The 15,153-nt window shown below is 52.8% G+C and overlaps 4 protein-coding genes across 4 annotated transcripts; 2 read left to right on the top strand and 2 right to left on the bottom strand.

Moving 5' to 3' along the window:
* Positions 1 to 2,028: 2,028 nt before the first annotated feature.
* Positions 2,029 to 3,887, top strand: CTRU02_207287 (2-methylcitrate dehydratase; the record flags this gene model as incomplete). The annotated part of the gene is made up of 3 exons (XM_036719324.1): positions 2,029 to 2,310; positions 2,444 to 3,221; positions 3,274 to 3,887. 3 exons carry the CDS (start codon positions 2,029 to 2,031, stop codon positions 3,885 to 3,887), a joined length of 1,674 nt encoding a protein of 557 aa, XP_036589031.1.
* Positions 3,888 to 4,660: 773 nt separating this feature from the next.
* On the top strand, positions 4,661 to 5,674 carry CTRU02_207286 (SH3 domain-containing protein; the record flags this gene model as incomplete). Its single annotated transcript, XM_036719325.1, has 2 exons — positions 4,661 to 4,765; positions 4,913 to 5,674. The coding sequence occupies 2 exons, from the start codon at positions 4,661 to 4,663 to the stop codon at positions 5,672 to 5,674; spliced, it is 867 nt and encodes a 288-aa protein (XP_036589032.1).
* A 2,191-nt stretch (positions 5,675 to 7,865) lies between these two features.
* On the bottom strand, positions 7,866 to 10,041 carry CTRU02_207285 (major facilitator superfamily transporter; the record flags this gene model as incomplete). Its single annotated transcript, XM_036719326.2, has 7 exons — positions 7,866 to 7,897; positions 7,965 to 8,251; positions 8,344 to 8,941; positions 8,994 to 9,124; positions 9,188 to 9,698; positions 9,751 to 9,807; positions 9,891 to 10,041. 7 exons carry the CDS (start codon positions 10,039 to 10,041, stop codon positions 7,866 to 7,868), a joined length of 1,767 nt encoding a protein of 588 aa, XP_036589033.2.
* A 2,133-nt stretch (positions 10,042 to 12,174) lies between these two features.
* CTRU02_207284 (ibr domain-containing protein) lies at positions 12,175 to 14,363 on the bottom strand (the record flags this gene model as incomplete). The annotated part of the gene is made up of 2 exons (XM_036719327.1): positions 12,175 to 13,651; positions 13,708 to 14,363. 2 exons carry the CDS (start codon positions 14,361 to 14,363, stop codon positions 12,175 to 12,177), a joined length of 2,133 nt encoding a protein of 710 aa, XP_036589034.1.
* Positions 14,364 to 15,153: the final 790 nt, after the last annotated feature.

Here is a 15,153-nt window from a genome sequence, read left to right as displayed (position 1 = left end):
GTCACAGGAGAGGGGTGTAAGGTGATGGGAGAGCGTAAGGAGGAGACGGGGGCCGATGATCGTATTGGAGAGTGGGGAGATGGGCCTTGTAAGATACGCAGTAGAGCGAGCTAGGGATTATGGCTCCGCTAAGGTCGCCTGCGAACTGTAGAATATTCCGTACTGTCGCGCGCGGAATGGCCGAGACCGCAGGTGGGTTGCACCACTAAGGTTGGTCGACAAGGTTCTTGGCAGGAAGGAGAGTAAGCACCTAGCGGCAAAGAATTGCTCGTAGGTAAACGCCTCGGAGATTTGATTCTGGTTTAAAAAAAAGTAGAGTTTGATGAGCATGTGTTGTAATGAACCAAAGAGACTAAATTTGGAGAAAATAAAAAGATTAGCCGCGTCACGTTCACTGGGTTGCTGCCTCTTTTTTGGAGGAGGCCTTGGCTCAATTTGCTGTCAGTGACTGTGAGACAAGCTGACGCTTCAGCGCCTTAATCAGCGACAATAAGATTTAACCAGAGCCTTTTTTAGGGGCGTTTAAGGGCCCTTCGGTATCCCAGCGTGATGGGGGGCATGTTTCTCCGACGTTTATTTTGAATAATCCTTACTTAGTATGTCAAAACTCAATAGAGTTTAGAGCCCGCAAGATCTTGGAAGGGGTTGCCACCGCCTACTCGCCAAATGTTGTTTTCATACACAGGCAAGCGATGGACAAGTGATGATCAACAACAAAAAGAAACTTCTCATCAGAGTCGAGCTTCTCCCAATTATTCCCAGAAACAGAAATCGGACGACGGATTTACGCTTCTTAAGATATACCAAGGCCCTTTTCAACCCGCTCTTGGGTAGCGCAAAGTTGTATGGCTTTCTTGGGTTCCGAAAAGAATAGGACAAAACCTCTGTGAGGGATGACCGCTTTCCGTGAGAGTATGCCTGAGACTCGCCTAAGACTGCAAAATTGAACTTCAAAGTTTCCAACGAGCCCCTTTCATCATGAGCCGGATGTGAGGAAATTCAATCTTGAAGATGTAGACATGAGCAGTACAAGCCATCGGCTTAAGCTCAGTGCACCAATTTAGGCCATTACAGCCAACACTTGTTGAGCAAGTTGTGTCAGCTTCAGCCGTTTCAAGTTGCCTTCATCACCTAGTCTATACGCAGTTATCATACGCATGTAGTCATTGGTGTTGCTAGGACATGATCACATTACAGTCAAACAATGGTGATCTATTTGTTGTTGGCCCACACACCTCCTCTTTACATATTTGGTAACTTACTAGGATTTCGCCAGCGATATAAGCAGCCAGTTAAGGCACGGACCAAACAGAGCGAGAAGTTTTTGAATCATCACTTGAAGGAAAGATGAAGGGATTGAAACTTTGAAATAAACAAAACGCAAGTGTTGCAACGGTGTAGTCTTTTCTTGAGTGGCCATGCCTATGCCAAGACCAAATATACTGCGATAAAAGATCCTTATCTGTTGGCCGCCGCTAGCCGAGGACGAACGCCGGTTTTTACTCGGAGCAGCTTTATGGCTCCCCTCAAAACACACCTTGAGTGCTGAGCCAGGGGTCTCAGCAGGGCAAGCCTCCCCACATTCCCCCCCAACCTCGCCTAGATTGCTGTCAAAGCTCCCCCGCCGCTGCCCCAGGTTAGGGAGGAGGTGCACCCATCGCAGTGCAGTGATGCCGCAACTGGTACTCCTCCACTGTCATCATGGCCGGCCAGGGGTAAGCGCAGACAACCTCGGATCAAGCTGCCACACAAGCTTCGGCAGCTCGCGGCAAACCGATTCCCCTTCAAGCGAGCCCAGAGACAAGCTGCGCCTTGGAAAAATATATCTCTGTTTCTTCTCCCTGAAAAGCTTCCCTCTCTCACCAATTCCTCCCACTGCCTCTGCTCAAGTGACATCCATCTTGGTAGCGTCAAGACACAGATTGTTGATACCCCAAGGTTACTTCATCTCCCTCCCCGGTATCTTGGTCTTCGCTCCTCTTATCTGTCAATCAATTGGCCTGCACACACACTGCACAGCTCGTGGTCATGTCGGCGGCTGTCAACCGAGGTCTCAGGACTGCTTCCCGATCGCTGCGTCTCCAATCGCGAAGCGTCCGCCTGGCTACTCCTCTCCGCGCCGGCGTCGCCTCCACTAACTTTGTCGCTTCTTCCACAACTCGCTCCGCCACTCAACTCTCCCACAACTTTTCAACCGCATCTGCGAGACAGAGCGCTGCACCCGCCATGGCTGAGGCACGAGAATACGACCCCGAGATCAAGGACATTGCTAGCTACGTCCAAAACTACAACGTCGACTCTGAGCTCGCCGTGAGTACCCCGTCTTTTGTCCTTCCACCGTCCCTGCCCTGTTAATCCTTGGCTGCTGGTGACCCGCACCGCCTTTTTCTACCCCGCGCCCTAACCAGATCGCCGCCGCTAACCGCCATTCTCGTGAGAACAGTTCGACACAGCACGATGGGTTTTCCTCGACACTCTGGGCTGCGGTCTTGAAGGTCTGCGCTTCAAGGAGTGTGCCAAGCTATTGGGACCTATTGTCCCTGGTACCGTCGTGCCCAATGGCCCCAAGGTCCCTGGTACCGACTTCCAACTGGATCCCGTCAACGCTGCCTTCAACATTGGTGCCATGATTCGCTGGCTCGACTACAATGATTGCTGGCTCGCTGCTGAATGGGGTCACCCCTCGGACAACCTCGGTGCCATCCTCGCTGTCGCCGATTGGATCACCCGTACCAACAAGGCCGGCGGTAACATTGCTGGCGGCAAGCAGTTCACCATCCGTGATGTTCTCGAGGGCATGATCAAGGCCCACGAGATCCAGGGCTGCCTGGCCCTCCTGAACTCCTACAACAAGGTCGGCCTGGACCACGTTGTCCTCGTCAAGGTGGCCAGCACTGCTGTTGTTTCCAAGATGCTCGGCCTCAATGAGAAGCAGATCGCCGACGCCATCACCCAGGCTTGGGTTGACGGCCAGAGCTTGAGAACCTACCGCCACTCCCCCAACACCATGTCCCGCAAGTCCTGGGCTGCCGGTGACGCCTGCCAGCGCGCTGTCAACCTGGCCCTCAAGGTCATGAAGGGTGAGCAGGGCATCCCTACCGTTCTCTCGGCTCCCGTCTGGGGCTTCTACGATGTCCTCTTCAAGGGTAAGAAGTTCGAGTTCCAGCGTCCCTACGGCAGCTACGTCATGGAGAACGTCCTCTTCAAGGTCTCCTACCCTGGTAAGTTTCGCCATTCCCCACGTGTAATGTGAATGTGGCTAATAAGGCATAGCCGAGTTCCACTCCCAGACTGCCGTTGAGGCGTCGTCCAAGATCCACGCTCAGCTCAAATCGATGGGCAAGTCCGCTGCCGACATCAAGGGTGTCACCTGCCGCACGCACGAGGCTTGCATCCGCATTATCGATAAGCAGTTCAAGCCCATGGACAACTTCGCCGACCGAGACCACTGCATTCAGTACATGGCCGCCGTCATGCTCGTTTTCGGCCGTCTCGAGGCCACTGACTACGTCGACGGCAGCGAGGCCGCGACGTCGCCCCTCGTCGAGTCCCTGCGCCAGAAGATCAAGTGTGTTGAGGACCCTCAGTTCACCAAGGACTACCACGACCCTGCTCTCCGTACCATCTCCAACGCCCTGACGGTCGAGTTGAACGACGGCACCGTGCTTGAGGAAGTTGTCGTCGAGGCACCTCTCGGACACCGCCTGAGAAGAGAGGAGGCCAAGCCTGAGATCTTGAAGAAGTACAAGAGACACTTGGAGCCCCACTTCGATGCTGCCAAGGTTAAGCAACTGATCGATCTCGGCCTGGACAACAAGAAGTTGGAGGCTACTCCTGTTGATGAGTATGTCGATTTGTATGTTGCCAAGGACAGCAAGTTCTTCTAAGCGAAATGAGAAAAAGGAAAAATAAAAGATTGGATACTCTAGACACTATGTTTCTACAGGATTTAGATTCGGAAATCTAGCAATGATTATTTGGCGCTCATTGTGGGAGCATTGTTGGTGCTGTGCTTCTTTTTTCGTAACCAGCTCGTAATACAGTGGCTACCTCTGTGTGGTACGAGGCTAAGAGTGTGTGGTCGGTCAAGCCGGCACACCGTGGCTTGTCGCTGACGAGGACTCGCAGAGCTCTCTCCTAACTCGGAAAAGTGCTGGTTGGTGCGTCGAGAACTCGCGGGTCTCTGCAACACCGCGTCCGCGTCCCGGGATTTTGTTACAGGATGATTGGTCCAGTCGTAAGACTAAAGATCGCCAAGCCACGTTCCCTCAGCTGGCGGCTGGGCGGGTTCATCCAGTGGATTTGGACAGTGGAGTTTCCCCCCTAAGTAAGGGGAACGGGTAGCTCGGTTCACGGATTGTTTTGGGTTTCACAGGCCAGACACTTCCGATGTCCAGCATGCTGCAAACCATTCAGGCAATGTGAGCCTGTGTTACCTAAGCCGCACTGCCACCGGGGGTCCTCCACTAGAGCGCCACTTTATTCTCCGTCCTGTCTCCTGGCGGGCTTTAACTCCAATCCGACATCTTTGTTTGTTCTGGAAACAACATCGCTTCCCGATTTTTTTTTCTGAGTCAAATCATCTTTCCTCTTATAACGACAGAGCGACGGTTTTGCTTCCATAGGGACTGGTAAATTTTTACTGGCCCTTAACCATTACATGGGATCTTCCAGCTTCATCCCCGCTCCAGTGGTACATCTATCAGCCAAGATGGACAGACAGACCATCATTGAGACCAACCGGTCGCTGCGCAACATCAAGAACGTACGTTTTGGATTACCGGACCGCCGGCCATGGCAGAGAGGGTTTCGATAGGCTGAGAACACTGGTTTGGACTGAACCCATGTTTGACGCACTACTCCAACTTCTCGGGTCGCAAAACATCAGAAACAAATGGCTGACATTCGATAGGAACTCGAGAACCTCCTTGAAAAGGGCGTGATTACCGAGGACGCCTACGACAACATCCACGCTACCCTCCCCGCTGAGACTCCTCTTCACGGAGCCGCCAACCGCGCCGCCCCTCAAGCCTCTACCCCCGTCCAGCATTCCAACCCCACTTCTCCCCCGACGGCCGACCTTGCCGCCCTCAACATTCAGCCGAATCCCTCTCCGGCACCGCCGTCCTACGCCCAGACAGGACCCCCATCTCTCCCGTCTCGCCAGCCTGAGAAGCCCATCCTCGCGCATGCCCGCGCCCTGTACCGGTACGCCGGCGCCGACGCCCGCGATGTCTCGTTCGAGCGTGACGACCGCATTGCCATTCATGAGTACATGAACGCCGACTGGTGGATGGGTCGCAACCTCCGCACCGGCCAGGAGGGCATCTTTCCCAAGACGTACGTTCTTGTCGAGCAGGACTCGGCTAAGGGCGCCTTCGCCCCGCAGCCTCAGTACGCCCCCCAGCAAGCCCAGTGGGCTCCTCAGCAACAGCAATATGCGCCCCAGCAGCCCGTATACGGACAGCCGCCTCAGGGCCCCCCACCCCAACAGAACCCATACAACGCGGACGCTCCACCTCAGGCTGTGGCGGACCAAAACACCAACGCTGAGGGCAGCGGCGGCGGCAAGGCTGGCGAGATGGGTAAGAAGTTTGGCAAGAAGCTTGGAAACGCTGCCATCTTCGGTGCTGGTGCCACCATCGGTTCCAACATTGTCAACAGCATCTTCTAGACGTACGCTAGTTGCTTGGTGAGAGACGTACGGAGGATGTTCATAACGGGTGACTGTTGCGTAGCGTCGACGGTGGTCGACGAGGATACCGAGGTGTTGATACAGAAAGATAGATATGGTTTTTGTTTTTAACCCGACGCGCTTCCGTTAGGAGGTGCGAGCTGAATTCGGGCACGGCCGCTTTTTTCTTTGGGTTGGAGATTTTTCCGACGAGAATGCTGCACGGGAATGGCAACGGGCACGCTCATTATCACATAGCTGGGTTAATAGTCATGGGTTAGGCGTTTAATGCATATCGGCTATTTCATTATGAAATCCACCAAGACAACTGATGGCATCTACTTGTATCTGTACGTGACAGGATCCCATCGCACCGTTTCCATTATACGGAGAGTTTCATATTAATTAGCCCATCATGGTAAGACAGCCATGTAACGAGGCGAGATCTCTTCCGAGAGCGTGTATTTGGTTGGTTAAAGACATACACAAGGACATCGTCTTTAATTCGAGAAGGGATCCGTTGACATATATTCCATATCGAAGAGGGCATCATTGGACCAATCAAGCCGAGAGTCTCGGAAACGACGTTGATGCACATACCACCCACGTATACTTGTTGTTACAGAACACCATCATCGCCTTTCTCGCAGTCTCACAACTCGGTCGGTGTCAGTCCCCCCCTTCCGGGGAGGAACATGCTGTCATCCATTTCTCGGTATGCTCAAACCTCCGTCGACATCATTATTATTATCATCACCGTTATGACCCCACGGGGTAAAGTTCCAAGGAGCAAGGCAAACACACGAAAAGGAAAGATGACGGGGCGAGCGCCAACTTTACAACGGCCCGGCCGAAACTGTATCGCGTCACCGCGCGGAAAGCAGAGGCCACCCGCAATCGGGGGCGATGAATAAACTACAATTCTTGCCACACAAAACGTCCAAAGCTGAGGAAGAAGGACCCATAACTCCTTGTATTTCGATCAGGCCAGATTCGGTGTCCTCGGGGTAAGGGTAGTTTCGAGCACCTACTACGCGCGAGCACACACACACACACACACACACACATTTCCACTCCCTCCCAGGTCGGAGCCGTCAGACCCGCACGCTTTGTCTCCAAACTCTCGTTTTCTCTTTCTGTTCCCCCCCCCCCCCCCCTGTTCTTGTCTTCTGGGGCCCATCCCACCCTCTTCTTCCGTGCTTACCCCAAAAAGTGTCACACACGTCGCCCTGTCTAGCTAGCATGGATCAGGCCTGATGCTGAAAAAAAACAATGATTTGTGGACAGTCGGCATGCAACAGGGAAGGGATATTCTTAGAATCATGCGGTACCGAGGCCGCGGACGAACATGTGCTCCTCTTGGAGGATGGCTACTCCCTGCCAATCTTTTGAAGGACGTGGAGGTTGCCGACGGTACAAAGTGTTGGGGATATTGAGTTAAATCTTCTTCGATCTTGAGTTCGATATGTGTCTTTGCAGGCGGAAGACTACCAAGCACAAACAAAAAATAAGGATGATGTAGTTTGAGCGCACAGAACAAAGTCTTACTCACACTTACTCCATATTTCACACGCAAAAGAAAAGTCACCAATTCGCGCGTATAGTGTCACCAGTGAGCTCTCTATAGTAAAAGACAAAAAGAAGGTTGATTCATGTATTCTATGTTCACCCATCAAGGACACGCGAGTCTGCAATGTCTTGGAGAACACGCGGTCCTGGCGACGAGATGGACGGGAAATGACGGAAAGTTCTAATAAATCGTACAAGCGCGCGTATAGAAATTATAGGCGCTGGAAACGACCCAACATCTTCTCCCCGCAAGCCCCGTAGGCATGAAAGAAGGTTCAAGCGAAAGTTCGTGAAACCACTGGGTTCAGCGGCCGCCCGTCTCCGCTCGCTGTTGTTACTCACGTACGCTGCTTCCACCGACAGACATCCGGAGGAGTTCAGCCTGGGGTTGAATCCTCCAAATCCCGTATGACACGCATTCCGACCACCGACAACCACCGTGGTTCCCCAACGCCAGACCTCTCAATCTCTACAGCCATGAGATGTGCAAACCACCATTTTACCAGTCTTGCCACTCCAAATGGAAATCTGTAATCTGTTGCTTACTAGGCCCTCTCTCAACCTACTCATGCAACGGTGTTCACACCTGGGTGTGAAGCGCTTCAAGATATCCCTTTACATCTTACATCGGCCTGGCGACACCAATGGGAGTACCTGGAAGGGGAAGGATTCTCATCAGCCAAGTTCGCCCCTGTGCAACCCGCAGCTTAGATTGCCCTACCCAACTTCTCGTCCTGCCACTGAGGCTTGTCCTGGTTCCAGTACTGCTCGTCGTCGTCTTCGAGGGTCTTGGCCGGCATCGACGGCTCGAGGCGGCCAGCAGTCCAGGCACGAATCTGCTTGCCGTACTTGTACATGACGGGTAGCAGCATAGAGACGCCAGCAAGAGCGGCACTGTAAATGCCAAAGTTCTTGGAGAAGCCAAGCTGCTCAATCCAGGTCGTAATATTGAATGACATGGCGAAGCCGATAATGAGACGGGCGGAAGAGACGTTGACCAAAACGGGACTAGAGAATTGTTAGTGATATCTACTCAACAGAGGGGGTTATGAGAGAAGGGAGATTGCTAAAAAAAAATCATCCCCAAGTTGATAACGCACCCAGCAAACTGAGGATAACTCTCAACCAAGTACACAGCAAAAATAGTATTAGCAGTCAGAAGACCGAAACCAATCAAGAAGATAGAAACCAGCACGACAATCGAGGGAAGCGTCCGAATGTTGTCGGCCGCGTAACCGAACAGGATTGGACCGACGATGGAGGCCAGGAGGGGGAAGACCAAACTGACGAGATGGCCTTCGGGCTCACGACGACCGCCGTTGCGCTTGGCGAGGAAGTTGGAGATCCAATCAGCCACGTAACCGCCAAAGAACCACACGAACGGACTGGCGATAACAATGGGGATGACGGCGAAGCCGAGCGTCTCGAACTTCCAGCCGGCTGCAATAAGAATGGAAGAGCCAACCTGACCAGCTGCGCCCTGCATTGACACAAGGATGGAGTTGATGAGGATAACCCAGATGATGTTGGGGAAGATGGTGGTCTTAAGCATGTCGAAGACGGACTGCTTGGCAGCCTTCCACTCGTAGCCGTAGTTGAAGAGACCGAATTCATCCCAGTTGGAGCGCGGGCGGAATGCGGACTCGTCGATGCGAGGACGGGTCTCACCGGGACGGAGAGGATAGACCTCCTTTCCGGCTTTTGTTATGTTAGGCACGTTTGTTGTCATCAGGTGATGATAATTACTTACCCAATTCGTCATTGCTGCGCATCCAGCGGGTCTCGGGGACAAGGAGAATGAGGCCGATCCAAGCGAGAACACCAACCCCGGATGTGATCCAGTAGATGAAGCGCCAGGTAAGGCGGGAGACAATGATGGGGCTTCCCAAATGTGTTAGCCCATTTCCTACGAAATCGAACAAACCCCACAAGATCGAAACTTACCTCATGATACCTAAGCTCACAATAAGGAGACCCTGGGAAGCACCAACAGAGGCAATGGCCTTGTTGCGCTGATGAATGAACATCATATCCTGGATGATCAGAGGAATCAAAGCTTCAACAGCACCGGCTCCGAAACCCTGAAAGCAACGCGCAGCAAGATGGCTAGGAAGGCCCTGAGAGAAGCCAGCCCAGAGACCGCCAGTCCATGCGAGTAAACCAGACAGCAGCAGCACTGGGCGGCGGCCGATGGCAATCGAAAGGGGCACAAGTAGGTAGGAGCTGAGACCGTTGACGAGCAGCGGAACGGAGGCCAGCAGGGAGACCTGCCACAGCGGAGGGCCGCCGAGACCGGCGAGAATCTTGACGGGGTCCAGAGTGACCTCACCAGGCTTGCTGAGGGCCGAGATATCGATCTTGCTGAGAATATGGGGGTCGATGCCCGAGTATTCCAACACGAAGACTGGCACGAGGGCACCGACGATGAACTCGGCGGCGAGTGCAAGAGAACCAACTACAAGAGGGTCAGCATCTCAAGGGATGAGCGCGAAATGACGAGGACGTACAGAAGCAAAGCGCTCCGATGGAAGTCCACTTTCTCCAGTTCGGTAGGTTCAGAGGATCTGTTGGTTCGTAATATTAGCGTCGCTGTCGTACAATTCCTACGAAGCTGTTGTCCTCCCGCCACACAACATCGCACACTAACCCTTGGGATCCGGTGTGGGCATCGGAACATATCGAATTTGTCCTCCCTCGGCGAACAACTGCGATGTTCCTACCACCTGGGCATCAGGGGACTCGATCCTGCGCACGGCAAGATCATCCGTCGACTCGGTCCAGCCGCTCTTTGCCGACATCTTGAAGGTCCTGTCCAAGGCACTTGTCTAGATGTCGAAGAGATGTCGTAGTGAATGCGGAGTCCCTATCCAGGGAAGTAAAAATATATATCGTAGTTGTCTTTCGTATCAAATCATTCGCTCCAGATAAAAATCAGTCGCTAGTATATTCCTCCCCGCGGAATGATATGTTTTTGTCGTCTACCCAGAAAAGGAAATCAGGTATCTCCAAGGCGAACACGAAGGGGGCCAGAGATTATAATCGAAGTACGGATGCGCTACGCCGGCGCGTGGGTGACAGGAAGTTTACCAGGCGCGGGGGGCGAGCGCTCTGTCATAGGCTGGTCGCGGTTAGACGAGCAGTCCATTCTGAGACGAAGGCCTGATGTGTGCAACTGCGCAACTGTTTGAGCGCACGGAGCACTTGTATGGAGGAATAAGAACAAGGAGGGGGGGCAAGAGTCGAAGACTTTCCGAATTGGTCAACTCATGCGGCGAGTTAGAGCAGGGGAAGGAACTTGATGTGTGTGGGTGGGCTTGGGTTGGCTGGGGACGGCATCGGATCGACTTGATCCTAGCATCACATCATAATGAAGAACCCTCATTTAGGCAATGTCCAACCGAAGTATTGAACCGAAGGACTCGAACTATTCTGCAACTGAATATGATCCACTCAAACAAGAATATGGAGTTCAAGTCGATCGCTCCCCCCGCCGCTATTCTATCACGGAGCATAACCAAACAAAATCTTGGTCCCACATCATCTCAGTAACTGAACTGTAATTGCCAAATGAAGGTAAAGGTCACAGTCCAAAAGCCAAGCGCTCTTAAAAAAATAAAATAAATTCAGCTCTTCTCGTCGGCCAACGGAGGACGCATACGATCCCATCCAAACCCAATTTTGGCAAGATTTGCTTCCCAAACAGGTAACAAGCTGCCCTTTCTCTCCTCTGGGTATTTTCATCGGCTCAGCACTACAAAAGGCTCGGTCTTGCGAGGACGTCGATAAGATGGGACGGTAACAAATGACGGCAAACACAATCACTTGGCCAGTCTCGTACCGCCACAATCCCACTCTTGTAAAACTCTCAAATACGGTGAAGGGTTTTGAGTTGTTGCGATGGAGGGGTGCGAAGACCTCGAATTGGTTCGAGCTGAAACGTCAAAATTGTACTCCATGCAAGGTCAACCCTTGTCCGCTCGCCTTGAGCCTCAACCATGTCCCACCCCTGTGAGGGGCGGCAACTTACTGCAGACCAACGGCAGAGCAGCACTCGGAGAATTCGACTACCTACTAGTAGAGTTAATTTTAACAAAGCCGGCCAACTCACAATCTTGGTCATTTACTTTATAACTTATACTTTCTTGTTGAGATTAAAGACGAGATATTTTCTTTTTGGCACGGCGCCGGCGCTTGTCTTGGCCTTGACAACAGGCCGCCAGCGACAGAGAGTCATTAAATGGAGATGCGACGCCAAGAATTCCCCTCATCCGTCACTGATCTTCCAAACATGCTTCAGTCTGTCATCGTCTTTGCGTTCCGCAGAGAGCCCTGCCCTTAACGCTCATCCACTGACGCCGACGCCACACATGGCCCGCCTTCACAAGCTGCCAGCCTTGGGACGAGCCTCGGTCGAACCCCAGTAATCCCAAAAGCCTTCCTCCCCCCTACTCAGCAAGAGAAAGTGGCTGGTGCCTTCACTGTTGCTGATTTTGTGACTTGAAGCCCTTTCTTCGGTTGCGAGGCGCGTTGTACGTACATCAATCAGCATTGGGAATCAACATGATATTAGATAAATCGTCCATTCGTGGTATCTGATCCCCTTCATGTTAACTAGCCGGCAGTTTATCCCGCCCGTCTTGTATCATGAAATGATCCCATCGTCTGCCCATAATCGTAAATAGCTGCCACGGGGAGCCAATGGCTTTCCGGCGTGCGCCTCAATAAAGCCCCGTACCAAGATGCTGCTGATGCAGACGGAAAGAACTAATGAGTATATCCATGCCCAGTATAGCCTTATTCCACCAAACTCCTGTAAACACCCTATCCCAAGGTATCTGTGTGAGAAAAACAAAATGAATGCGAATAAAGTTCGGCGCAAGTAATGCCATGAGAACCGAATGCTGCCGGCAATCCACATCGTTCAATTAAATTTACTCCTCGCTCGTCGGAGAATCAGGTGCTGATGCTAGAACCTCGTCCTGTGTCTCCGTGTCGTCGGGCCATGCTGGCAGTTGGAGAGACGCATACTGATCCTTGGTTCGCTCCTCGAGCTCTTTCCGGAGAATCTCAATCGCCAGCAACCAACGCCGTTGCAGTCTTTCCTTGCGGTCGTTAAAAATTCTGACCAGGGTATCTTCTTCTTGCGCAAAATCCGTTGCCAGATTCTCTATCTCCTGCTCCTTCTTATCAGTCAGTTTCTCGAGCTCTTGCTCCTGTCGCTCGAGAAGCTCCTCCATTCGTTTGGCCTGCCGGTCTCGCAAGACATTAATCTTGGCTTGGTGCAGCCGCTCCATTCCATCTCGCACATTGTATTGCTGTCCAAGCAGGCGTAGGTCTCTTTCGGTGACGACTCTTGGCGGCAAATCAGAATTCTGGGTTCGACCAAGCCCGTCGCAATAAGCCTCCATGTGCTTTAGGCGAATCTTGACACTCTTCTCACTTTGATCCAGGGTCGATCTTAAATCCATCTCGGCCTCGATTTGACGTTCCTCCAGGTGAGCCGCCGTTTTGGCATGTCGTTCCTTCATCTTGTCGATCAGGTCTGAGTACTTGTCCACCAATGCTTGCTTTTTCTCGGCTTGCCGTGTCCACATGTGCCATTTCGTCTTTCGCATGTAGAGTCGGAATCGATCCAACTCCTCCTTCATGTCGCTCTCCATTTTGGCAAACAGAGGATCTTCCCGCGTACGCTTCTCTGCTTCGATTTTTTCTGCGGCTTCAGCAGCTGCAGCTGCCTCTTGTGCCGCCTTCTCAGCCTCCAATTCGGCGTTCCTGGCTTCTTCCTCCATTCTCCTTCTTTCCAATTCTTCGTCGCCGTTACAGAAATTAGGGCAACCCACTGAGGGATCCCAAATAGCGCCACAGATGTAGCAAAATTGAGCCTTGCATCTGCATGTCATGTGAGTGCAACCCTGGCTTAATTCAACCAAAGTCCGACATTTGTAACATCTTCTCCAGCCCGACTTTTCGCCCATCTTCAAGACGGCCTCCAACTCCCAATCTGACGGGCAATCCTTGCCGACAGCGTGTGCGTTTCGTTTACACATCACGCAGACCCTAGTTCGGCAATTGCGACAGACCACATCAAAGGGGTGTTTCGGGTCGATTCGGTTGCGAGGAGGAATAAATTCGCCGCATGCTGTGTTTGGGCAAAAGATCCTAGCTTCCCATGGTGTACTAAATTGTTGCACTGCCTTTAAAAATGCATGTTGTTCCTCTCGGGTGAGTATTTTTTGAATTGTAGACGCCGGAATCGGTTGTGTGCAGCATCGGGGCGGCATCTTGGACTCATCTGTCGTCGCTTGCTGAATCATGATGCTGAGGCAATCTGCGCAGTACGTATGGCCGCAAGGTAAGCTATGCAAAGCGTTCGACTTATTGAATTCGTTGCGACAGCATATACAAGAACTGCGACATCTGGTTAGCGTGTCATGTTAAAAGATATGTCAGGTTGAGAGCCTCACATTGTTGATTCCACCAGTGTTGATCTCCTCTTCCAACGAATCTTCCTGATCCCTTCTTTGATACTGAAATAACTCCTCCTTGTGGTCACACTGAACAAGCTGTGTGCCGAGTTATCGATGGCGGCTGGTATCGGCGCCTTTTGAATCTTGGGCTGATGAATGTTTGGATCTAGCTGAGAAAGGTACTTGTCGTATTGCGAAAAGGTGAGACTCTTGGATCGTTTCCTTGCTAATGGGTTCGGGGGCGCATCGGCTGCGGTAGTAGCAGCCAGAGCTGTGTTCAGAGACGGATGGGAAGTCAAGGTCGTGCTCGCTGAATCGCGCGAGGCGGTCGAGAATGTGCGAACATGTTGAGTCGCGACAGTGGAGGCCCGCGACTCTGCGCCGGAGGTATCGCAGTTTTCAGGTGACAGGCCCGACGTAGAAATACCCAGTGCCGCAGCCTTCGCGATTAGCTGGTCCTCGATAGCTGCTTCGTTGGTTGGTGCCGAGAGACGCAGCACATGGCCGAGATATTCTGCCTCGTCGTCCTCGGGGGACGGCAGAACAACCGGGCAGGGGGCCATGTCAGGAGTTGAGCTCGTCTGGCCGGTGAGCGAGCCCATGGCGGGTAGTGGGGGATGGAAGAAGTAAATGGTCAGGTCAGGGCAGCGCATACAACGGCATCGTGGTTCAGGATTCGGTGTAATTCGCAGCTCTCCGGGCCACGCCGGGTCGTTCAAGCAGATGAAGAGCGCACGACTAATTGTCGATTAATGCGCAGGCGTTTTGAAACGGCAGTTGCAAGTATTGACTTGACATCGAACGGATCGAGTGAAGCCGGAGAAAGGATGAACCCACGAGGCGGGTTAGCCACAAGCTTTGGCAAGCAAGCGAGGGGGACAGCGGCAATGATAGGACGAGAGGTCGGCCAAGGTGTGCCCGCACGACGGCAGAGAGGGACAGGCAACCAGGCAAGGAAGGAGCAAGTACAGGGAGCAACTGAGCTGGCTGGCTGGCTAGTGGTCGGTTGAGTGCAGCACGGGGAGGGTGACTGGTGACTTTTTGGGGTGGTGTGAGTTGTACTCGGGGGAGCCAGTGGGTGCGGCCTGGACCGTGGGCGGGCGTGTCTGACGGATGGAATGATGCTAGGTTTTGAAGGAGGGAGGGGAGCTGAGCGTCTTGCTTCTGCACGGTCGGAAGATGGTCGAGTCAAAGGGCGATTGATGGTAGGGCGAAAGCGCAGTCCTTGGGGACCCTTGAGAATGACGAGGGGGCGACAGGCTAGACCAGAGAGGGGAGTAAAGTAGCGACTGAGTAGCAGTCCAGTATCCTTGCCTGACGGAGGACGCCGTAGTGGTTGACTGCGGGAACAAGACAGTGGCAGCCGCAACACCTTGTCGCCGTCCCGGCACAATGAAACGCTTTGAAGGTCGAGGGCTACACCAATGTTTTGCTAAGTTGGAA

Source organism: Colletotrichum truncatum, assembly GCF_014235925.2.
Source record: "Colletotrichum truncatum strain CMES1059 chromosome Unknown Contig_0004, whole genome shotgun sequence".
Taxonomy (NCBI): Eukaryota; Fungi; Ascomycota; class Sordariomycetes; order Glomerellales; family Glomerellaceae; genus Colletotrichum; species Colletotrichum truncatum.
This window is presented reverse-complemented; position numbering and strand designations above follow the sequence as displayed.